General features: G+C 35.0%; 1 protein-coding gene across 1 annotated transcript in view; it reads right to left on the reverse strand.

The window, feature by feature from the left end:
- Window positions 1-252: 252 nt before the first annotated feature.
- Window positions 253-27714, reverse strand: part of LOC102802328 (putative phospholipid-transporting ATPase IM) — a 112190-nt gene continuing 84728 nt past the window's right edge. The window contains exons 15-25 of the mRNA XM_085507257.1: window positions 25099-25320; window positions 15639-15736; window positions 14630-14768; window positions 13167-13466; window positions 10995-11178; window positions 8761-8839; window positions 8440-8584; window positions 7778-7861; window positions 6995-7136; window positions 6587-6690; window positions 253-2807 (exon numbers count right to left, since the gene is read on the reverse strand). Coding sequence (XP_085363383.1) covers window positions 2115-2807; window positions 6587-6690; window positions 6995-7136; window positions 7778-7861; window positions 8440-8584; window positions 8761-8839; window positions 10995-11178; window positions 13167-13466; window positions 14630-14768; window positions 15639-15736; window positions 25099-25320 — 2190 coding nt within the window. The 3' untranslated portion in view covers window positions 253-2114. The remainder of the gene's footprint in view (window positions 2808-6586; window positions 6691-6994; window positions 7137-7777; window positions 7862-8439; window positions 8585-8760; window positions 8840-10994; window positions 11179-13166; window positions 13467-14629; window positions 14769-15638; window positions 15737-25098; window positions 25321-27714) is intronic.

Below are 27714 nucleotides of genomic sequence, written 5' to 3' on the forward strand. Positions count from 1 at the left end.
TGCTAGTTTTAGCGATCATGTTAAAAAGGCTAAATTGACAATAAATCATATTTTTGTTTGTAAAACAAAAAAGAAGTCCCGACTTTGCCAGTCTAGTGTTTCATGCAAGTCCCATGTTGATCTGTAAAACTGTGGGTGCATTCTCAGCTGAAGATTACCTTGTAGAATGGAATGCTATTTATGACTATTTCATGTGATATTCTGTTGGGTATTTCAAAAGTCACCTGATCAGCTATGAACAAAGATGATCTATTAATGAAAACAAACCTCTGTTGTCATAATTTAATGAATATTGATAGTAGATATGAATATTCATAAACACTAATTTGCATAGTTTCTGTCACTTATTATTTGAAAGTAAATCTAATGTGGTGAATCATGGCATTTTCTTTTTTCCAGATTCTAAACTTGGATCAAATGCAGAAAATTGTTATATAACAATGAGAAAAATGATAAAATGCACCCAGGACCAACTGGTCTAAATCAGCTTCAGTGTGCCAATTCAGGGGAAAAAAATACATTTTTTTCTCAAAATTCAGCAAACATATTTGGCTTTTTTTCAGTATTTTCAAAAGTATTCTTTTAAAAAATTAAGACTTTGTTCATTTAAGTATTTGGTTTGTGGGAATTTTACATGTATCTTCCAATTTCAAAAGGATTGTGGAATGATTTGTGAACAAGTTTTAAATGGTAAGTATTCATGGCAACAAATTTACACCAAATGAAAGTTCAAACTAGAATGCTGGAAAAACTAAATTAAAAAAAAAACTTAGTAAAAGTTTACTAATAATTTAACTAATAAATTGTTTTCCCACATGACATTTAGAAGAACTATATAGTTTCCGTTATAAGAATAATGAGGCAGTTTATACTGACAAATATCAAGCAGAAATGTTCAGCTCACAATTTTCATTTAAATAAAATATAGATTAAAAAACAAAGTAAGTTGCAACAAATTAATAGTTACTAATATTTAAAAACAATAACATGGGGTAAAATAAATTTAGCGATGTTTCTGAAATGTTGACAACACAACACTGACTATGATAAGGTGATGACATTGTTGATGGCTATTTAACAATGTTCTGGATAATGTTAATAACTTTGTTGATGACATTGTTGACAGTTTAACAATGTTCATGATAATGTTAATAACAAGGTTGATGACTATTTAACAATGTTCTGGATAATGTTAATAACATTGTTGATGACATTGTTGACAGTTTAACAATGTTCATGATAATGTTAACAATGTTCATGATAATGTTAATAACAAGGTTGATGACTATTTAACAATGTTCTGGATAATGTTAATAACATTGTTGATGACATTGTTGACAGTTTAACAATGTTCATGATAATATTAATAACAAGGTTGATGACTATTTAACAATGTTCTGGATAATGTTAATAACTTTGTTGATGACATTGTTGACAGTTTAACAATGTTCGTGATAATGTTAACAATGTTCATGATAATGTTAATAACATTGTTGATGGCAATGTAGATGCGAATGGTTAAATAAAAAAATTGAAATACATGTAAATCCACCCAGAGAAAAACATATTATCAAAGTCTAGTATTAAAAGTACACATAAATAACATAACATTGACAAGAAACTATTAACCACCACCAAACATCACATTCTTATTATGGATGGTTAAATCTAAAACAAGTTCATGCTTGCTGATGTTACATAAAAGAAATAATATATTCTAGCAATGTGTATATAATACAACAATAAACATTTTGAAATAAATAAATAAAATTAGGTAAAAATAGATGAAAAATACATGTTACAGGGCCAAAGCCAGGTTAACCATAAAATTTGCCAATCAGTTGAGGACTTTTCAAACCACCTACACAATAATCAAGTATAGATTACTTCTCTATGTTCAACAATATTTGTAATAATATTATAATTAATGAATGAAATGAGTGGGTGACTATTATTGCTTTTTAACATTCAAAACTTAAATAAAATGGTTTCACAGCCTGAGTACAATATTTAGATTTTATTTATGTCAGACTGATGGCAGAATTATGGATGCTGCCCTCTTGTGAGACAGATGGTTTCGGTGAAACCTTGTTGGTTCTGAGCCCTACTGCCAGTCAGGTATTTTGGTTACTCTGATTGCTGTAGGGTCGGTCATTTGACGTTGTTTGCTCAACATCAGAATCATCTGAAGCATCCGCATGTTTAAATCCATCATAATTTTGGCCCAAAATGTGATGTTCAGACAAACTGTCAGGTCGAGTTGAAGCCTGACTGGGGATTCTATTTCTTGCCTCTTCATCGTCATGTAATCGACTCTCAGTGCGGCTATCAGACAGGCTCCTTTCATCATCACCCATATAGTCACTTCTTCTACCACGTCGAGATCCCATCCTGCCTGATGTGATCAGCTCACCGTACCCTTCTTGATGCGAGAAAGCGTAGCTAGAACCTGGTCTGGAGGTCGAAGGTCGCTTTGTGATCTTTGTCAAACGCACATCACTAGACTTCAATTTATGTTTTTGTTGTAGCAATCTAATGCGTTGAGCGAGGGACGGCTTGACATCGAAGAGCAAGGCACGTTTGGCAGCAACAGGACCAAATACAATAACTACGACCAGTAAAAAACTCAACCAGAATGCAGGCAATCTGACTACATGCCGTAAAGTACCCACATATGTGAATGCAGTTCCAAATGCTTCATACAAAGGATCTGAATACATCAAGAATACCAGTACCCAATACACTACAATGCTTCCCCATATAACTATATGGTTAAGAATGGTCCAATAGGCGGTATCAAGGGCAATCTAAAAAATAAACAAACAAGAAACTTTGGCATAATTAAAATTATCATGTATCAGATCTTTAGTAATGTTTCTCAAAAAATTGACTGACCATCACTACTTGCCATTACAAGTGACTGACCATCACTACTTGCCATTACAAGTGACTGACCATCACTACTTGCCATTACAAGTGACTGGCCATCACAAGTGACTGGCCATCACTACTTGCCATTACAAGTGACTGGCCATCACTACTTGCTATTACAAGTGACTGGCCATCACTACTTGCTATTACAAGTGACTGGCCATCACTACTTGCCATTACAAGTGACTGGCCATTACTACTTGCCATTACAAGTGACTGGCCATTACTACTTGCCATTACAAGTGACTGGCCATCACTACTTGCCATTACAAGTGACTGGCCATCACTACTTGCCATTACAAGTGACTGGCCATCACTACTTGCTATTACAAGTGACTGGCCATCACTACTTGCCATTACAAGTGACTGACCATCACTACTTGCCATTACAAGTGACTGGCCATCACAAGTGACTGGCCATCACTACTTGCCATTACAAGTGACTGGCCATCACTACTTGCTATTACAAGTGACTGGCCATCACTACTTGCTATTACAAGTGACTGGCCATCACTACTTGCCATTACAAGTGACTGGCCATTACTACTTGCCATTACAAGTGACTGGCCATTACTACTTGCCATTACAAGTGACTGGCCATCACTACTTGCTATTACAAGTGACTGGCCATCACTACTTGCCATTACAAGTGACTGGCCATCACTACTTGCCATTACAAGTGACTGGCCATCACTACTTGCTATTACAAGTGACTGGCCATCACTACTTGCCATTACAAGTGACTGGCCATCACTACTTGCCATTACAAGTAACTGGCTATCACTACTTACCATTACAAGTGACTGGCCATCACTACTTGCTATTACAAGTGACTGGCCATCACTACTTGCCATCACAAGTGACTGGCCATCACTACTTGCCATTACAAGTGACTGGCCATCACTACTTGCTATTACAAGTGACTGGCCATCACTACTTGCTATTACAAGTGACTGGCCATCACTACTTGCCATCACAAGTGATTGGACATCACTACTTGCCATTACAAGTGACTGGCCATCACAAGTGACTGGCCATCACTACTTGCCATTACAAGTGACTGGCCATCACTACTTGCTATTACAAGTGACTGGCCATTACTACTTGCCATTACAAGTAACTGGCCATCACTACTTGCCATTACAAGTGACTGGCCATTACTACTTGCCATTACAAGTGACTGGCCATCACTACTTGCCATTACAAGTGACTGGCCATCACTACTTGCCATTACAAGTGACTGGCCATCACTACTTGCCATTACAAGTGACTGGCCATCACTACTTGCCATTACAAGTGACTGGTCATTACTACTTGCCATTACAAGTGACTGGCCATCACTACTTGCCATTACAAGTGACTGGCCATAACTACTTGCTATTACAAGTGACTGGCCATTACTACTTGCCATTACAAGTAACTGGCCATCACTACTTGCCATTACAAGTGGCTGGCCACCACTACTTGCCATTACAAGTGACTGGCCATCACTACTTGCCATTACAAGTGACTGGCCATTACAATTGACTGGCCCTCACTACTTGCCATTACAAGTGACTGGCCATCACTACTTGCCATTACAAGTGACTGGCCATCACTACTTGCCATTACAAGTGACTGGCCATCACTACTTGCCATTACAAGTGACTGGCCATTACTACTTGCCATTACAAGTGACTGGCCATTACTACTTGCCATTACAAGTGACTTGCCATCACTACTTGCCATTACAAGTGACTGGCCATCACTACTTGCCATTACAGGTAACTGGCCATCACTACTTGCCATTACAAGTGACTGGCCATCACTACTTGCCATTACAAGTGACTGGCCATCACTACTTGCTATTACAAGTGACTGGCCATCACTACTTGCCATTACAAGTGACTGGCCATCACTACTTACCATTACAAGTGACTGGCCATCACTACTTGCTATTACAAGTGACTGGCCATCACTACTTGCCATCACAAGTGACTGGCCATCACTACTTGCCATTACAAGTGACTGGCCATCACTACTTGCTATTACAAGTGACTGGCCATCACTACTTGCTATTACAAGTGACTGGCCATCAGTACTTGCCATCACAAGTGATTGGCCATCACTACTTGCCATTACAAGTGACTGGCCATCACTACTTGCCATTACAAGTAACTGGCCATTACTACTTGCCATTACAAGTAACTGGCCATCACTACTTGCCATTACAAGTGACTGGTCATTACTACTTGCCATTACAAGTGACTGGCCATCACTACTTGCCATTACAAGTGACTGGCCATCACTACTTGCCATTACAAGTGACTGGCCATTACTACTTGCCATTACAAGTAACTGGCCATCACTACTTGCCATTACAAGTGGCTGGCCACCATTACTTGCCATTACAAGTGATTGGCCATCACTACTTGCCATTACAAGTGACTGGCCATCACAAGTGACTGGCCATCACTACTTGCCATTACAAGTGACTGGCCATCACTACTTGCTATTACAAGTGACTGGCCATTACTACTTGCCATTACAAGTAACTGGCCATCACTACTTGCCATTACAAGTGACTGGCCATTACTACTTGCCATTACAAGTGACTGGCCATCACTACTTGCCATTACAAGTGACTGGCCATCACTACTTGCCATTACAAGTAACTGGTCATTACTACTTGCCATTACAAGTGACTGGCCATCACTACTTGCCATTACAAGTGACTGGCCATCACTACTTGCCATTACAAGTGACTGGCCATAACTACTTGCTATTACAAGTAACTGGCCATCACTACTTGCCATTACAAGTGGCTGGCCACCATTACTTGCCATTAGAAGTGACTGGCCATCACTACTTGCTATTACAAGTGACTGGCCATCACTACTTGCCATTACAAGTGACTGGCCATTACAATTGACTGGCCCTCACTACTTGCCATTACAAGTGACTGGCCATTACTACTTGCCATTACAAGTGACTGGCCATTACTACTTGCCATTACAAGTGACTGGCCATCACTACTTGCCATTACAAATGACTGGCCATCACTACTTGCCATTACAAGTGACTGGCCATCACTACTTGCCATTACAAGTGACTGGCCATTACTACTTGCCATTACAAGTGACTGGCCATTACTACTTGCCATTACAAGTGACTGGCCATCACTACTTGCCATTACAAGTGACTGGCCATTACAAGTGACTGGCCATTACTACTTGCTATTACAAGTGACTGGCCATCACTACTTGCCATTACAAGTGACTGGCCATCACTACTTGCCATTACAAGTGACTGGCCATCACTACTTGCCATTACAAGTGACTGGCCATCACTACTTGCCATTACAAGTGACTGGCCATCACTACTTGCCATTACAAGTGACTGGCCATCACTACTTGCTATTACAAGTAACTGGCCATCACTACTTGCCATTATTGTCAATCACACAATGTTTTTTCAAAAATATTGATCAAGATGTGTGAATTATGTCTATTTGGGTCAAAATTAATAAAGAAACAAAAAAAAAACAATATTTAAAATGTTGAATCAAATCTTGATAGAATAAATTGTAGTGTGGAAAGGGTTAAAAACTAGTGGGTCTAGTGGGTCCTATATTAAATAAAGCTTCTGTTACATTTTGAGAGCATCCCTAACTTACCTGTAAAGTGACAATCATAACAAGAAGAGTAGCAATGGTAGAACCGAGAATGAACTGACCATCCATCACTGACCCATCGGGCGCAATATTATCTTTATAGGCACCTATATATGCAAATTAGTAGATTATGCAAATGAGTATGCTGTGTTATACACAGTAATTATGTAGTGCAGATAAATGTATATACAAAGGGTATGCTGCTGACATAAAAGATCACTTTAAAATCATATATTACTCAGTTCAAATGAATATGATTTAACTGCACACTAAATCTATTTGTTATAATATATTTTTTGCTTAATATGCATGACCTTACATGGCTATACATCCTGGTATTTCTCACAATGTAAACAATGAACTTGACATAAATCATCATTTCGATATTTATAAATTGTAAAAATTACGTACCATATGGTATGAAAAATAAGACCAAAGATGTTAATGCACCGTGCATCATACTCTTGAAGAACACAAGTCGATTAAATCCCTGATTTTTCTGACCTGGTATGTATAATTTGGGATATCGGATGGAGTTGGTGGCACTGACATCCTGTGATATGGGAAATACGCATATTAACATTACACACAATATTTGATAATAGAAATATGTAAATTGTGGAAAATATTTGAAGATTCAACCAGGATATGAATAACTGCAGATCATAATAATAAGCATGAATCACTTGCATCAAATCATGATTCAAAATCATACACATTGGGCATGAAGGGTAAGCTGAATATTGTTTAAATATGTGAATGTTTAAGACATACTTTCCACAGAATGACAAAGAAAGAGTCAAAACATAAATTATCTCCAAGTGCAAATTCAAAACCAGTGATGTGTACAATGTATGTAAGAGATCATTTGTGAAATCAACGATTAAAATGATACAACTGGGCAGTGATGTAAATAGAATAATAGGATTAATACACTATAACATCTGAGATACACTATAAATAGATATACTACTATATTTAATACTACATTGATATACATAGCATTATCAAAGATATAATATGCTATTGGCAGTGATATAAATGAACAATATACTATGGAAATGGGTGATACTACATGTAAAACTGATTGTGTTGTAAAAACAGTATACTCAAGAGATATACCACAAGTATATCCATGCTACCCCCAGCAGTGATGTAATTACAATATACTTTAAAAATATTTCAAAACCCCACCTGATCAAAGATACCAAGTGCTATAACAGGCATTGATGTAAATACAATATTGTATAAGGTTATGAACCACTGGTCATAGACAGTCTGTAGAAAAACATACAAAATAGATAAATGTGAATTCAAATATTTGGAGAGAAAAAGAAGACAATCACATCATCAATGTGAAAACAATAATGTGGATGAAAAGATACAGTAAAATATCATCTAATAGTACAACTAAATTATGAACACGAGAATAAAACTGAATAAACAACATGTAATATTAATGAATGAGGAAACACACATGTGGATAAGTATCCATGATAAATAAATAATAAATGGGGTGAGAGAACTCAGCAATTCAGCAAATGTGATAGTAGGTAATTTTGCATAATGCTACATGTGGTGGTAAGTGTAAAAACAAATAACAAAATGTGATATGCACATGCCTGGATAAGTGAAGAGCAGCGTAATCAAGCTCATAAACGGTGAGTGAAATTTTAGATTAACAGATTAAGGGTTGGCTAATTCAAAAGTACGAATCTTATCACCTAAAAATGTATTGAGAACATTTTGATGATTTTTCAATTTAATACCAGTACATGTCAAAGATTTCAGGAACACACACTAATATTAAGTTTAGATCTTTGTACAGATATTTTGAATATTTATATTTATCTTACCTGTGCTGAAAATCCACAGAAAAAAGCATACCAGAAATGACACAATGTAAATGCAAAATTCTTGTAGAAAAAATAATCTAAAAATTTGCACAATCTGACATAAGACCATCGACCATGAACCAATAGAAGCCTCTCTAGATATCTGCACAGAAGTTAAGAATTCAAATTTGAATATACGATTCTGTCAAACTGAACTGCACCCTCAAGTGGCAATATAGTGAATAACTTTGTTTTTTTTTAACATAGTATTTTCAACTTTACAATTGTATGTTTTTTTCTGGCATTACTCTCCATGTAACATGGGTAATAAAAGGATATTTAAACTGTGCAAAAGAGAAATCGCTGGCCATCACTGCTTGCATGCCTTCCTGTCCACTTATGCCAACACCAATATGTGCAGCTGAAAAAAGAAAAAACAACATGAATGTGAAATTCCTTGAACCTTAACTTGGACCAAAAAAAAACAAATCATGTCAAAATTAAAAAAAAATGAAATACAAAAATGTTTATGTTCTTTCTATAATAAAGTAAAGTGGCAATGAGTGATTAAAACAATGAATTATTATGTTTGAATTACTGATTAAACCCCACAACCTTCAGTACAGACTAGCACTAGTACTCCAATAGTTCATGACCTGTGACCAAATCATCTTATTTTATTATTTCTCATAGTGATCACAATAATCAATGGGAGGTGGTTTTCATATACTATAACATATATACTGTAACAATGTCATTTTGTATTTCAAAAAAAATTACATGTTTTTTTTTTTTTCCAATCACTGCATTGCAAACCAACTGTAATGTTTATTTTTGTATTCCCCTTAAGGGACTGTGACTGTTAATAAGAGGTAATAAAGTAAATATGAAATGAACAATATTTATAATGGTATGCAATTGATATGTGATGCAGTACCCAGTTGAAATGTGAGATGATTATAAAACCTCAAGACATAAGTACATTTCAAGAAATACTTATGCAAATGAATGACTGAGTAAATGAACTGGTCATGCTGTGTTTCTAATGTTCTAATGACTGAGTAAATGAACTGGTCATGCTGTGTTTCGAATGTTCTAATGACTGAGTAAATGAACTGGTCATGCTGTGTTTCTAATGTTCTAATGACTGAGTAAATGAACTGGTCATGCTGTGTTTCTAATGTTCTAATGACTGAGTAAATGAACTGGTCATGCTGTGTTTCTAATGTTCTAATGACTGAATAAATGAACTGGTCATGCTGTGTTTCTAATGTTCTAATGACTGAGTAAATGAACTGGTCATGCTGTGTTTCTAATGTTCTAATGACTGAGTAAATGAACTGGTCATGCTGTGTTTCTAATGTTCTAATGACTGAGTAAATGAACTGGTCATGCTGTGTTTCTAATGTTCTAATGACTGAGTAAATGAACTGGTCATGCTGTGTTTCTAATGTTCTAATGACTGAGTAAATGAACTGGTCATGCTGTGTTTCTAATGTTCTAATGACTGAGTAAATGAACTGGTCATGCTGTGTTTCTAATGTTCTAATGACTGAGTAAATGAACTGGTCATGCTGTGTTTCTAATGTTCTAATGACTGAGTAAATGAACTGGTCATGCTGTGTTTCTAATGTTCTAACGACTGAGTAAATGAACTGGTCATGCTGTGTTTCTAATGTTCTAATGACTGAGTAAATGAACTGGTCATGCTGCGTTTCTAATGTTCTAAAGACTGAGTAAATGAACTGGTCATGCTGTGTTTCTAATGTTCTAATGACTGAGTAAATGAACTGGTCATGCTGTGTTTCTAATGTTCTAATGACTGAGTAAATGAACTGGTCATGCTGTGTTTCTAATGTTCTAATGACTGAGTAAATGAACTGGTCATGCTGTGTTTCTAATGTTCTAACGACTGAGTAAATGAACTGGTCATGCTGTGTTTCTAATGTTCTAATGACTGAGTAAATGAACTGGTCATGCTGCGTTTCTAATGTTCTAATGACTGAGTAAATGAACTGGTCATGCTGTGTTTCTAATGTTCTAATGACTGAGTAAATGAACTGGTCATGCTGTGTTTCTAATGTTCTAATGACTGAGTAAATGAACTGGTCATGCTGTGTTTCTAATGTTCTAATGACTGAGTAAATGAACTGGTCATGCTGTGTTTCTAATGTTCTAATGACTGAGTAAATGAACTGGTCATGCTGTGTTTCTAATGTTCTAATGACTGAGTAAATGAACTGGTCATGCTGTGTTTCTAATGTTCTAATGACTAAGTAAATGAACTGGTCATGCTGTGTTTCTAATGTTCTAATGACTGAGTAAATGAACTGGTCATGCTGTGTTTTTTGTAGGCCATATGTAGTATGTGTTTTGAAGTAGAGTGATAACCTTGCTTACTTTTTTTTCAATTTAAACTTTACTATTGTTAATACCGACAAGGGTCTACAAGTGTTCAGTGATATTATTGGACAGAACAAGTATTTTTGATGTATATAGAAAACTTTGCATCACATATCACTTGATATCTCAGTCACACACTTATTGATTATTCACGCTATTCTCATAGTACTCACTTTTAATCATGCTTACATCATTGGCACCATCACCAATTGCTAATGTCACAGCTTTCTTGTACTTCTTAACCAAATCAACAACCATAGCCTTCTGCAATGGTGTCACACGACAGCATATGACTGCTTTACACATGCTGGCTGCATCCAAGAAATCCTTCTCTAATTCAGGTAATAGCGCATAGGCCTGATAGAAACATTGTTATTAGATCGATAAGAGAAAGTAAAAAAGAAGTAAAAAAATGTTTCAATGTTTGTGAGCTTGTTTGAGACAATTCTCAGACCTTGCCTTGCATCACAGGTTGTACATGCCAAACTATGACCACACATAACTAGAGCAAACTATTCTGAACATTAATTACCAAGCTATAACTCATGATGCCCGGTACAAACTATAATACTGTACATCCAATACAAAGCTATAACTCATGATGCCCGGTACAAACTATAATACTGTACATCCAATACAAAGCTATGACCAATGATAACTAGACCAAACTGTTCTGTACATCACATACAAAGCTATGACCAATGATAACTAGGCCAAACTGTTCTGTATATCACACAAAGCTATGACCAATGATAACTAGGCCAAACTGTTTTGTACATCACATACAAAGCTATGACCAATGATAACTAGACCAAACTGTTCTGTACATCGCATACAAAGCTATGACCAATGATAACTAGGCCAAACTGTTCTGTATATCACATACAAAGCTATGACCAATGATAACAAGATCAAACTGTTCTGTACATCACATACAAAGCTATGACCAATGATAACTAGACCAAACTGTTCTGTACATCACTTACCAAACTATGACCACTGATAACTTGACCAAACTGTTCTGTACATCACATACAAAGCTATGACCAATGATAACTAGACCAAACTGTTCTGTACATTACATACAAAGCTATGACCAATGATAACAAGATCAAGCTGTTCTGTATATCACACACAAAGCTATGACCACTGATAACTTGACCAAACTGTTCTGTATATCACACACAAAGCTATGACCAATGATAACTAGGCCAAACTGTTCTGTATATCACACACAAAGCTATGACCAATGATAACTAGACCAAACTGTTCTGTACATCACTTACCAAACTATGACCAATGATAACTAGACCAAACTGTTCTGTATATCACATACAAAGCTATGACCAATGATAACTAGACCAAACTGTTCTGTACATCACATACAAAGCTATGACCAATGATAACAAGATCAAACTGTTCTGTACATCACATACAAAGCTATGACCAATGATAACAAGATCAAACTGTTCTGTACATCACATACAAAGCTATGACCAATGATAACTAGACCAAACTGTTCTGTACATCACTTACCAAACTATGACCAATGATAACTTGACCAAACTGTTCTGTACATCACATACAAAGCTATGACCAATGATAACTAGGCCAAACTGTTCTGTATATCACACACAAAGCTATGACCAATGATAACTAGACCAAACTGTTCTGTACATCACATACAAAGCTATGACCAATGATAACAAGATCAAACTGTTCTGTACATCACATACAAAGCTATGACCAATGATAACAAGATCAAACTGTTCTGTACATCACATACAAAGCTATGACCAATGATAACAAGATCAAACTGTTCTGTACATCACATACAAAGCTATGACCAATGATAACTAGACCAAACTGTTCTGTACATCACTTACCAAACTATGACCACTGATAACTTGACCAAACTGTTCTGTACATCACTTACCAAACTATGACCAATGATAACTAGACCAAACTGTTCTGTACATCACATACAAAGCTATGACCAATGATAACAAGATCAAACTGTTCTGTACATCACATACAAAGCTATGACCAATGATAACTAGACCAAACTGTTCTGTACATCACTTACCAAACTATGACCACTGATAACTTGACCAAACTGTTCTGTACATCACATACAAAGCTATGACCAATGATAACTAGACCAAACTGTTCTGTACATCACTTACCAAACTATGACCAATGATAACTAGACCAAACTGTTCTGTACATCACTTACCAAACTACATTTTGTATGACCACTGATAACTTGACCAAACTGTTCTGTACATCACATACAAAGCTATGACCAATGATAACTAGACCAAACTGTTCTGTACATCACTTACCAAACTATGACCACTGATAACAAGAGCAAACTCATAAACTCCTTCAAAGTCTTCAACATTTTTCTTCTTAAAAGTGACATGATCTTCATCATCGTCATCATCACTATCTTCAGCCTTTAGACCAACAACAGCGCGTAGTTCAGTCAAAACTTTGCTGAGTTCTTGTTTGACCAATAATTCCTCATTGGCTGATATAATAAACACTTTATTCATTTCGTTGGTTAGTAGTCGACATGAGTAACCAATATTGATAGCAGTTTCTTGTTTATCACCTGTCAGAACCCAGATTTTAATATTTGCCTGAAAACACATGAATCAAATTTTAATTTTCACAGAATATCACATATTATATATTATCACCTGTCAGCACCCAGATTTTAATATTTGCCTGAAAACACATGAATCAAATTTTAATTTTCACAGAATATCACATATTATATATTATACATCTGACTCCATTTGTAAAACTCCATACAGATGAGTTAAAGTGTTACCAAATTGTGTTATCACATTTATGTCACATTTGACATCAGACGTAGAGACAGTGTAGGACATGACTGAAATAGCTAAATTAGCCATATAATCTTGTATTGTTCAGTATATAATTAGCTAAATTAGCCATATAATCTTGTAGTGTTCAGTTACATAAGAAACATTCCCCCTTAGTGTTCACACAGGTTAGTCAAATTAGCCACACAAATAGGTAGACCTCTTACATTAGCTAAATTAGCAGAAACATTCCCCCTTAGTGTTCACACAGGTTAGTCAAATTAGCCACACAAATAGGTAGACCTCTTACATTAGCTAAATTAGCAGAAACATTCCCCCTTAGTGTTCACACAGGTTAGTCAAATTAGCCACACAAATAGGTAGATCACTTACATTAGCTAAATTAGCAGAAACATTCCCCCTTAGTGTTCACACAGGTTAGTCAAATTAGCCACACAAATAGGTAGACCTCTTACATTAGCTAGATTAGCAGAAACATTCCCCCTTAGTGTTCACACAGGTTAGTCAAATTAGCCACACAAATAGGTAGACCTCTTACATTAGCTAAATTAGCAGAAACATTCCCCCTTAGTGTTCACATAGGTTAGTCAAATTAGCCACACAAATAGGTAGATCACTTACATTAGCTAAATTAGCAGAAACATTCCCCCTTAGTGTTCACACAGGTTAGTCAAATTAGCCACACAAATAGGTAGACCTCTTACATTAGCTAAATTAGCAGAAACATTCCCCCTTAGTGTTCACACAGGTTAGTCAAATTAGCCACACAAATAGGTAGATCACTTACATTAGCTAAATTAGCAGAAACATTCCCCCTTAGTGTTCACACAGGTTAGTCAAATTAGCCACACAAATAGGTAGACCTCTTACATTAGCTAAATTAGCAGAAACATTCCCCCTTAGTGTTCACACAGGTTAGTCAAATTAGCCACACAAATAGGTAAATCACTTACATTAGCTAAATTAGCCACAACATTAGGAACATTGTCTTGTAGTTTATCTTCAATAGCTGTGGCACCAATTAGAATCATATCCCTCTCTATTTCATCATAGACATTAGACACTTTCTCTTCTCTGTTTTCCAGAGATGTACTGAAAACAAATACAACAATATTTCAAAAACCATGGCATGATAATTTTAATAATCTTCAACTTCAGATTTTATACTTACATCCATATCAGTTTCAAAAATAATAACTTCTATCACATAAAAAGTACATCCATAAAACATCATAAAAACAAATACCTTCTTATACACCCCTAGGTGGCAATGTTACAAATCACCCATTTTGATCGGGTACTGACTGTTAAACAATAGAAACTATATAATAACCCTTTCTTGCTGATTTTATCCACCCAAAATATTGATTTGAATGTTTTCTGTAAATTTTCAACCAGACATAAATTAAGGAAATAATTCATTGGAAAGCAAAATACACTAAATGTGTTATTTGAATTACCGATAGTGAACACAGCGCCAAACCAAATAAAAGATTACAGGTGACTGTTGTACCAATCCATGATTGGTAGGTCAGAGTTCAACTGGATTGAACACTAAAAAGTGATCAACCCAGTACCCTCAGGGTCAGTGTGTCACATACTTAACATGAAAGGTCAAAGCCATATTCCAAGATTCTTTCACTAACAGATGTGACTTTAATATTGAAAATGGCATGTTTGACTGGACCTTTGTTTAAATGCCAGGATACCATATTGAATTGTCATTTGATAATATGGCCACTAAGTCACGTAGTCCCAAACATGAATGTGGATTATGTGGCATACTGCATTATGTATAAATGCAATGAAAAAATGTCAGGAGAGACAACAGTGACATAGTTATCTGAAACAAAAATATAATTTGAAAAATGCATTTTTTTTTAAAGGTTGACGTCTTAATGGAAACAAAACTATTCTGTAATGTGTGAGAACAATGGTGACAAAGTTAGTGAAAAGACTTACTTGGCTAAGTGATGTTTTCTCTTCCACTCTTGAAAATATCCTTCATCTATGTCTTTCATTGCAAGGCACAATGTACGCAAACCTTCAGTTGCAAATTCCTGTAATAAAATAAAGAACATTTGTGAAAAGTTAAAAATGCACAGAATCCAACAATGATTGCCAGAAAACAGCTGCCAGATGGTCATTTTGAATCAGAGGTGTAAAACATCACATGCATTACAATCTGAAAAGATCCAGTTGTGAAACAGCACACAAAGGGATGGTTTGAGTTCTCTTGTATGAAATGACTGTCAGTAACCTATTGAATTGAAATGCAAAGCAAAGCAAAATGATATGCATCAATAAGTCATCATGATATTACTTTAAATAAAAATTAATCCAATTAAATCCAGTGATTTACATAATGTTTGCACCATGCTATCAGGGGAAGACAGCCATGCATGAAAACATACATTGTATTTATAACTGTTGTAGCAATGAAATTTGAATTTTGTTCAGGAAATAAGCATTCTTGTGATTGACAACAACAGATGTTATATTTCATCTGTGCTCAACAACATTCACTGATTATATCAATACTATTTTTAGTAAGGTCACATAAGTGTGACAAATTTTATTGTATGTATTTGTCCAATATAATTATTGTTTGACTTCTCCACCAGAGAAACTGAAAAAGATGTCTTTAAATGAGTAAGTATATTATTACATGAATGATAGGCCTACAAACAAAATGCAGATCAATTTCTTTTTGAAATTGAGGAAGGAATGAATTTTTTTTATTTTAAAAGTGTCATAAAAATGCTTTTATTCTCTAACATATCACCTGCTAGGAGTCTCCACTGAAATGAATCGGAATCAAATTTATTCACCATAATTTCTATACAATTCAGACAAATAGACATTTTTAACTGCTGTGTGTGACTACCAGAAATATGAATATTTGTTCTCTGGGTCTAGTAGCAATGAATAATATTATATTATATTACTATATGCACATAAACTGCGTATGTATGCTTGATATTGAACTTAACTAGTCATGTGACATTGTGTCATGTGACATTGTGTCATGCTGATAAAGTGGAGTTCAATCAGCATCCAAGCAGAGTTTGAAATGTCAACTGCATCTGATTAACCATCTAGCATCATCTGAGGGCAGTTTTCTTCATCACAGTGAAAACACAGCATATAAATAGTGTACTCAGTATAAATAATTTCACACTACGACACCATATAGTATTCAATGTTCAAGATCTGCCTCAATTGGGTATTGTGTGCATTATGTAATGCACTTGATGTGATGTTTGAATATCTGAATGTAAACCACTTATCACAGACATGAAATAAATACAGATTGGTTCTACACTCACACTAAAACGTTCAATAATTATACTAGGAGTCATATTGAGGTGTTCTACACTCACACTAAAACGTTCAATAATTATACTAGGAGTCATATTGAGGTGTTCTTCACTCACACTGGGGTGTTCAATATTTAGACTAGGAGTCATATTGAGGTGTTCTTCACTCACACTGTGGTGTTCAATATTTACACTAGGAGTCATATTGAGGTGTTCTACACTCACACTGAGGTGTTCAATATTTACACTAGGTGTCATATTGAGGTGTTCTACACTCACACTAAAAGGTTCAATAATTATACTAGGAGTCATATTGAGGTGTTCTACACTCACACTAAAACATTCAATATTTACACTAGGAGTCATACTGAGGTGTTCTACACTCACACTAAAACGTTCAATAATTATACTAGGAGTCATATTGAGGTGTTCTACACTCACACTAAAACATTCAATAATTATATTAGGAGTCATATTGAGGTGTTCTTCACTCACACTAAAACGTTCAATAATTATACTAGGAGTCATATTGAGGTGTTCTACACTCACACTAAAACATTCAATAATTATATTAGGAGTCATATTGAGGTGTTCTACACTCACACTAAAACGTTCAATAATTATACTAGGAGTCATATTGAGGTGTTCTACACTCACACTAAAACATTCAATAATTATATTAGGAGTCATATTGAGGTGTTCTTCACTCACACTAAAACATTCAATAATTATACTAGGAGTCATATTGAGGTGTTCTACACTCACACTAAAACATTCAATAATTATATTAGGAGTCATATTGAGGTGTTCTTCACTCACACTAAAACGTTCAATAATTATATTAGGAGTCATATTGAGGTGTTCTTCACTCACACTAAAACGTTCAATAATTATACTAGGAGTCATATTGAGGTGTTCTACACTCACACTAAAACATTCAAGAATTATACTAGGAGTCATATTGAGGTGTTCTACACTCACACTAAAATGTTCAATAATTATACTAGGAGTCATATTGAGGTGTTCTTCACTTACACTAAAACGTTCAATAATTATACTAGGAGTCATATTGAGGTGTTCTACACTCACACTAAAACATTCAATAATTATATTAGGAGTCATATTGAGGTGTTCTTCACTCACACTAAAACGTTCAATAATTATATTAAGAGTCATATTGAGGTGTTCTTCACTCACACTAAAACGTTCAATAATTATACTAGGAGTCATATTGAGGTGTTCTTCACGCACACTAAAACGTTCAATAATTATACTAGGAGTCATATTGAGGTGTTCTACACTCACACTAAAACATTCAATAATTATATTAGGAGTCATATTGAGGTGTTCTTCACTCACACTAAAACGTTCAATAATTATACAAGGAGTCATATTGAAGTGTTCTTCACTCACACTAAAACGTTCAATAATTATACTAGGAGTCATATTGAGGTGTTCTACACTCACACTAAAACGTTCAATAATTATACTAGGAGTCATATTGAGGTGTTCTTCACTCACACTAAAACGTTCAATAATTATACTAGGAGTCATATTGAGGTGTTCTACACTCACACTAAAACATTCAATAATTATACTAGGAGTCATATTGAGGTGTTCTACACTCACACTAAAACGTTCAATAATTATATTAGGAGTCATATTGAGGTGTTCTTCACTCACACTAAAACGTTCAATAATTATACTAGGAGTCATATTGAGGTGTTCTACACTCACACTAAAACGTTCAATAATTATACAAGGAGTCATATTGAGGTGTTCTACACTCACACTAAAACGTTCAATAATTATACTAGGAGTCATATTGAGGTGTTCTACACTCACACTAAAACATTCAATAATTATATTAGGAGTCATATTGAGGTGTTCTACACTCACACTAAAACGTTCAATAATTATACTAGGAGTCATATTGAGGTGTTCTTCACTCACACTAAAACGTTCAATAATTATACTAGGAGTCATATAGAGGTGTTCTACACTCACACTAAAACGTTCAATAATTATACTAGGAGTCATATTGAGGTGTTCTACACTCACACTAAAACATTCAATAATTATACTAGGAGTCATATTGAGGTGTTCTTCACTTACAATAAAACGTTCAATAATTATACTAGGAGTCATATTGAGGTGTTCTACACTCACACTAAAACATTCAATAATTATATTAGGAGTCATATTGAGGTGTTCTTCACTCACACTAAAACGTTCAATAATTATATTAAGAGTCATATTGAGGTGTTCTTCACTCACACTAAAACGTTCAATAATTATACTAGGAGTCATATTGAGGTGTTCTTCACGCACACTAAAACGTTCAATAATTATACTAGGAGTCATATTGAGGTGTTCTACACTCACACTAAAACATTCAATAATTATATTAGGAGTCATATTGAGGTGTTCTTCACTCACACTAAAACGTTCAATAATTATACAAGGAGTCATATTGAGGTGTTCTTCACTCACACTAAAACGTTCAATAATTATACTAGGAGTCATATTGAGGTGTTCTACACTCACACTAAAACATTCAATAATTATACTAGGAGTCATATTGAGGTGTTCTACACTCACACTAAAACGTTCAATAATTATACAAGGAGTCATATAGAGGTGTTCTACACTCACACTAAAACGTTCAATAATTATACTAGGAGTCATATTGAGGTGTTCTACACTCACACTAAAACATTCAATAATTATACTAGGAGTCATATTGAGGTGTTCTTCACTTACAATAAAACGTTCAATAATTATACTAGGAGTCATATTGAGGTGTTCTACACTCACACTAAAACATTCAATAATTATATTAGGAGTCATATTGAGGTGTTCTTCACTCACACTAAAACGTTCAATAATTATATTAAGAGTCATATTGAGGTGTTCTTCACTCACACTAAAACGTTCAATAATTATACTAGGAGTCATATTGAGGTGTTCTTCACGCACACTAAAACGTTCAATAATTATACTAGGAGTCATATTGAGGTGTTCTACACTCACACTAAAACATTCAATAATTATATTAGGAGTCATATTGAGGTGTTCTACACTCACACTAAAACGTTCAATAATTATACTAGGAGTCATATTGAGGTGTTCTTCACTCACACTAAAACGTTCAATAATTATACTAGGAGTCATATTGAGGTGTTCTACACTCACACTAAAACATTCAATAATTATACTAGGAGTCATATTGAGGTGTTCTACACTCACACTAAAACGTTCAATAATTATATTAGGAGTCATATTGAGGTGTTCTTCACTCACACTAAAACGTTCAATAATTATACTAGGAGTCATATTGAGGTGTTCTACACTCACACTAAAACGTTCAATAATTATACAAGGAGTCATATTGAGGTGTTCTACACTCACACTAAAACGTTCAATAATTATACTAGGAGTCATATTGAGGTGTTCTACACTCACACTAAAACATTCAATAATTATATTAGGAGTCATATTGAGGTGTTCTACACTCACACTAAAACGTTCAATAATTATACTAGGAGTCATATTGAGGTGTTCTTCACTCACACTAAAACGTTCAATAATTATACTAGGAGTCATATTGAGGTGTTCTTCACTCACACTAAAACGTTCAATAATTATACTAGGAGTCATATAGAGGTGTTCTACACTCACACTAAAACATTCAATAATTATACTAGGAGTCATATTGAGGTGTTCTACACTCACACTAAAACATTCAATAATTATACTAGGAGTCATATTGAGGTGTTCTTCACTCACACTAAAACATTCAATAATTATACTAGGAGTCATATTGAGGTGTTCTACACTCACACTAAAACATTCAATAATTATACTAGGAGTCATATTGAGGTGTTCTACACTCACACTAAAACATTCAATAATTATACTAGGAGTCATATTGAGGTGTTCTTCACTCACACTAAAACATTCAATAATTATACTAGGAGTCATATTGAGGTGTTCTACACTCACACTAAAACATTCAATAATTATACTAGGAGTCATATTGAGGTGTTCTACACTCACACTAAAACGTTCAATAATTATATTAGGAGTCATATTGAGGTGTTCTTCACTCACACTGAGGTGTTCAATATTTACACTAGGATTCATATTGAGGTGTTCTACACTCACACTAAAACGTTCAATATTTACACTAGGAGTCATATTAAGGTGTTCTTCACTCACACTAAAACATTCAATAATTATACTAGGAGTCATATTGAGGTGTTCTTCACTCACACTGGGGTGTTCAATATTTACACTTGGTGTCATATTGAGGTGTTCTACACTCACACTGGGGTGTTCAATATTTACACTAGGAGTCATATTGAGGTGTTCTATACTCACACTGAGGTGTTCAATATTTACACTAGGAGTCATATTGAGGTGTTCTTCACTCACACTGAGGTGTTCAATATTTACACTAGGAGTCATATTGAGGTGTTCTTCACTCACACTAAAACGTTCAATATTTACACTAGGAGTCATATTGAGGTGTTCTTCACTCACACTGGGGTGTTCAATATTTACACTTGGTGTCATATTGAGGTGTTCTACACTCACACTGGGGTGTTCAATATTTACACTAGGAGTCATATTGAGGTGTTCTACACTCACACTGAGATGTTCAATATTTACACTTGGTGTCATATTGAGGTGTTCTACACTCACACTGAAGTGTTCAATATTTACACAAGGTGTCATATTGAGGTGTTCTACACTCACACTAAAACATTCAATAATTATACAAGGAGTCATATTGAGGTGTTCTACACTCACACTAAAACGTTCAATAATTATACTAGGAGTCATATTGAGGTGTTCTACACTCACACTAAAACATTCAATAATTATATTAGGAGTCATATTGAGGTGTTCTACACTCACACTAAAACGTTCAATAATTATACTAGGAGTCATATTGAGGTGTTCTTCACTCACACTAAAACGTTCAATAATTATACTAGGAGTCATATTGAGGTGTTCTTCACTCACACTAAAACGTTCAATAATTATACTAGGAGTCATATAGAGGTGTTCTACACTCACACTAAAACATTCAATAATTATACTAGGAGTCATATTGAGGTGTTCTACACTCACACTAAAACATTCAATAATTATACTAGGAGTCATATTGAGGTGTTCTTCACTCACACTGGGGTGTTCAATATTTACACTAGGAGTCATATTGAGGTGTTCTTCACTCACACTAAAATGTTCAATAATTATACTAGGAGTCATATTGAGGTGTTCTTCACTCACACTAAAACGTTCAATAATTATATTAAGAGTCATATTGAAGTGTTCTTCACTCACACTAAAACATTCAATAATTATACTAGGAGTCATATTGAGGTGTTCTTCACTCACACTGGGGTGTTCAATATTTACACTAGGAGTCATATTGAGGTGTTCTACACTCACACTGAGATGTTCAATATTTACACTTGGTGTCATATTGAGGTGTTCTACACTCACACTGAAGTGTTCAATATTTACACAAAGTGTCATATTGAGGTGTTCTACACTCACACTAAAACATTCAATAATTATACAAGGAGTCATATTGAGGTGTTCTTCACTCACACTAAAACGTTCAATAATTATACTAGGAGTCATATAGAGGTGTTCTACACTCACACTAAAACATTCAATAATTATACTAGGAGTCATATTGAGGTGTTCTACACTCACACTAAAACATTCAATAATTATACTAGGAGTCATATTGAGGTGTTCTACACTCACACTAAAACATTCAATAATTATACTAGGAGTCATATTGAGGTGTTCTTCACTCACACTAAAACATTCAATAATTATACTAGGAGTCATATTGAGGTGTTCTACACTCACACTAAAACATTCAATAATTATACTAGGAGTCATATTGAGGTGTTCTACACTCACACTAAAACGTTCAATAATTATATTAGGAGTCATATTGAGGTGTTCTTCACTCACACTGAGGTGTTCAATATTTACACTAGGATTCATATTGAGGTGTTCTACACTCACACTAAAACGTTCAATATTTACACTAGGAGTCATATTAAGGTGTTCTTCACTCACACTAAAACATTCAATAATTATACTAGGAGTCATATTGAGGTGTTCTTCACTCACACTGGGGTGTTCAATATTTACACTTGGTGTCATATTGAGGTGTTCTACACTCACACTGGGGTGTTCAATATTTACACTAGGAGTCATATTGAGGTGTTCTATACTCACACTGAGGTGTTCAATATTTACACTAGGAGTCATATTGAGGTGTTCTTCACTCACACTGAGGTGTTCAATATTTACACTAGGAGTCATATTGAGGTGTTCTTCACTCACACTAAAACGTTCAATATTTACACTAGGAGTCATATTGAGGTGTTCTTCACTCACACTGGGGTGTTCAATATTTACACTTGGTGTCATATTGAGGTGTTCTACACTCACACTGGGGTGTTCAATATTTACACTAGGAGTCATATTGAGGTGTTCTACACTCACACTGAGATGTTCAATATTTACACTTGGTGTCATATTGAGGTGTTCTACACTCACACTGAAGTGTTCAATATTTACACAAGGTGTCATATTGAGGTGTTCTGCACTCACACTGAGGTGTTCAATATTTACACTAGGTGTCATATTGAGGTGTTCTACACTCACACTGAGGTGTTCAATATTTACACTAGGTGTCATATTGAGATGTTTTTCCACGCACACTGAGGTGTTCAATATTGGCAGATTAAAAGTGTGCAAAGTATTTATGATTCTCAGTAATTCCAAGTCATTGAAAATGACACAGTTCCCGTAAAATTTTTGAAAGTTCTCTTTGTGCTCGTCATATTAAAGCGGAGGGGTTGTCGTGAGCGTGTCCTTGAAACTTGAGTTCCAAGTGGTGTATACAACAGATTGTTTATTTACATCAAAACACGTGTTCCATGTAGTAATAATATGGCCAAAAATTATAACAGCCGCTATTCGGCCATCTTTGATCTGATTATGAAACACACTGATATGTATGATGTATGTGCCAAATACGAGCGAAAATGGTACATAAACTGTGGAAATATAGTAGTAAGGCCAAAAAGTCAAATGGCTGTCAATCGGCCATCCTTGACCAGATTTTGAAACAAATTGTCATGGACATGCATCCTAACATGTATAAAGTACATATATGTGCCAAATTTGAATGAAAACTGACAGAGCACCTCCAAGATACCGCATAAAAAAAAACAAGATGCCTGCTAGTCAACTATCTTTGATCCAATTGCAAAATAAATCATCATGGACATGTATCCTAACATGTATAATCTATGTACAAAGATTGAATGACAACTGACAAAGCATGTCCAAAATACAAAATTTTCAAAAAACAAGATGGCTGCCAGTCGGCCATTTTGAATCGAATCACTAAACCACTGCATGTGCATATGTCCCACATAAGGTACTAGGTACATGCAAAGAATGAACGGAATCGGTCCACAGGATTCTGAAATATGACTCTGCACAGACTAACACACGGACGGACGGACACACGAACGGATGGACAGACTCAGGAACTCACGGACAGTCGGGGACATGTATTATAACATGTATGATCTATGTACTAAATTTGAATGAAAACTGACAAAGCATGTCCAAAATACAACATTTTCAAAAAACAAGATGGCTGCCAGTCGGCCATTTTGAATCAAATCGCCAAACCACTGCATGTGCATATGTCCCACATAAAGTACTAGGCACATGCAAAGAATGAACGGAATCGGTCCAAGGGATTCTGAGATATGACTCCGGACGGACGCACTGACGCACAGACGGACGGAGACCGAATTATAAGTCCCCGTTTTCGGACTTCGTCTGAACAGGGACTAACAAGCAGTATGGTGTTCACAATGTTTCCTGTTTTAAACAGTGTTCATAAATGTGTTCAATTTTGACAATGAAATAATCAGTATAAGGTGTTTATTAATTGTTTTCAGTGTTTACAAGAGGTGTTCAGTAGTTATGTTTAGTGTTTACAATAACGTGTTCAGTGTTGACTGCGAGATGAAATTACTTACATTAAGGTGTTCTTGTGTTACCTGGCAAATGTGTTTACACTGTGGACTTAGTCTTTCTAGTATAACAGAATCAGCTCCTTTACAATATAGACGTATTCTGTTGTTGTACCTCAATATTACTGACATTCTCTTCCTCACATTGTTGAAATCCAAGATGGCTAGAAGTTCAAAGATCTCTTCATTCTTATCAACTTCAATTGTAATGGTGCTGGGAGTTCGGTGCTGAAAAAAATAAGAAATACACTTTCTAAACATTTGAAACAAACCATTTGTTTTTTCTTGGTAGACAAGTGATTGTTTTACAGTGAACTGCTTCTTATAAGAAATTTTACAAGAAGCTAATTTTTATGAATAAACAAGCAGCCTGTCGGCTGAGATAGCTCTGCTGTTAGCAAGGCACATTTCAATTAAAGAACTGAATATATCATTAGAAAATGAACAATATGTATAGTATCAAAGCAATCAGACTTGCAGTTTTCAACAAGAATTCAAAAATATCACTTTTCACCAAAAATTACAAAAATAATCATCAAAATTAGATAATTAAAGATATCATCATGAAATTTACAAATCTGAGAGAGGTCCACATGTAGTACCTATATATGTAATATCAAAGCAATTGGACTTGCGGTTTTTAACAAGAAGTCGAAAATATCACTTTTTACCAAAAATGACAAAAATATTCATCAAAATTAGAGAATTGAAGATATCATCATGAAATGAACAAATTTGAGAGTGGTCCACATGTAGTACCTATATATGTAATATCAAAGCAATTGGACTTGTGGTTTTTAACAAGAAGTTGAAAATATCACTTTTACCAAAAATGACAAAAATATTCACCAAAATTAGAGAATTAAAGATATCATTACAAAATGAACAAATCTGAGAGAGATCCACATGTTGTACCTATATATGTAATATCAAAGCAATTGGACTTGCAGTTTTTAACAAGAAGTCGAAAATATCACTTTTTATCAAAAATTACAAAAATATTCACCAAAATTAGAGAATTGAAGATATGATCATGAAATGAAAAAATCTGGAAGAGGTCTACCCAAGGTACATATACACCAAGTATCAAAACATTCAGGCTTGTAGTTTTCAAGAAGAAGCCAAAAAAAATAAAACAGTGACACAGACGTCGGACGCCAGACGACAACGGACAATCACTCATACGATAAGCTCCGCTCGACAAAGTCGACAGCAGAGCTTAAAAGGATTCAGACTTGCTCGCTCCAAAAAGTACATTCATCTATACCTCTGTGAGAGATTTTCCAGGAAATGTTATTCCATACAACCTAGAATCCATGGCTTTCTGAGAACTCTACAATACAGGCATAGAACTGTCAGCTTTTGATATTAATATTGATTGGAAAAGCTATCTGGTGCAAACAATGTCAACTTTTGTAGATTATGTGATATTTGTAAGTATCATTTAATAAGATCACATGAGGAGAGTATATGATGAAGCAAGTCTATACAGTGGATAATTAGCTGAATATGACACAACACTAGGTAAAGTTTAAGTCTTGCAGAGATCGAAAGTGCATAGATTCTAGACTATTATTTTGTCATGCAAATTTATAATTAATTAATTAATAAAGAAGCATTATATATTCTTACATCATATTACTTTTCCTTACCAGGTGGTAAAAATGAAAAAAAAAACATTGTTTCTATTGAAGTTTTAACAATAACATGTCATTTGAATAATTAATCCTTATGAAATTATTTAAAATTACGCGTGCAAAATATCCTAAAATAACCCAAAATATGAAATGATTTCAGTAATTCACGGGTGAAGAAAACTGCCAAGTAAATTACAATCTGGGTGTAATATCAGTTGTAGGCAATTTGTTGTGCTCTCCCTGAGGGACACAAAGTTGAGAATGGCACGTATAACAAGCATATTATAGTGATATAGTTTGAATAGTTTGTCCCTTGGGAGTATATATGTTTCTTTTATTATAACACAGGGATTCAGTGTTCTCAATAGACATTAGGAAAAAAAATAGCCTAAAAGCAATCTAGAATTTAAAATTTTTATTTCGACCCCTTCACCCTGTGTGAGTATGTGTCTATGTTCATGTTAGTCCTTTCACCATGTGTGAGTTTGTGTTTATGTTCATGTCAGTCGCTTCACCATGTGTGAGTATGTGTTTATGTTCATATCACTCCCTTCACCCTGTGTGAGTATGTGTTTATGTTCATGTGTATCCCTTCACCCTGTGTGAGTATGTGTTTATGTTCATGTGTATCCCTTAATTGTGAGCATGTGTCTATGTTCATGTCGCTCCCTTCACCATGTGTGAGTATGTGTTTATGTTCATGTCAGTCCCTTCACCCTGTGTGAGTATATGTTTATGTTCATGTCGCTCCCTTCACCATGTGTGAGTATGTGTTTATGTTCATGTCGCTCCCTTCACCATGTGTGAGTATGTGTCTAAGTTCATGTTGGCCTCTTCACCATGTGTGAGTATGTGTTTATGTTCATGTGTATCCCTTAACCGTGAGCATGTGTCTATGTTCATGTTGGCCTCTTGACCATGTGTGAGTATGTCTTTATGTTCATGTCAGTCGCTTCACCATGTGTGAGTTATGTTTATGTTCATG

This window comes from Saccoglossus kowalevskii, chromosome 13 (genome assembly GCF_978046115.1).
Source record: "Saccoglossus kowalevskii chromosome 13, keSacKowa6.1, whole genome shotgun sequence".
NCBI classification, from domain to species: Eukaryota; Metazoa; Hemichordata; class Enteropneusta; family Harrimaniidae; genus Saccoglossus; species Saccoglossus kowalevskii.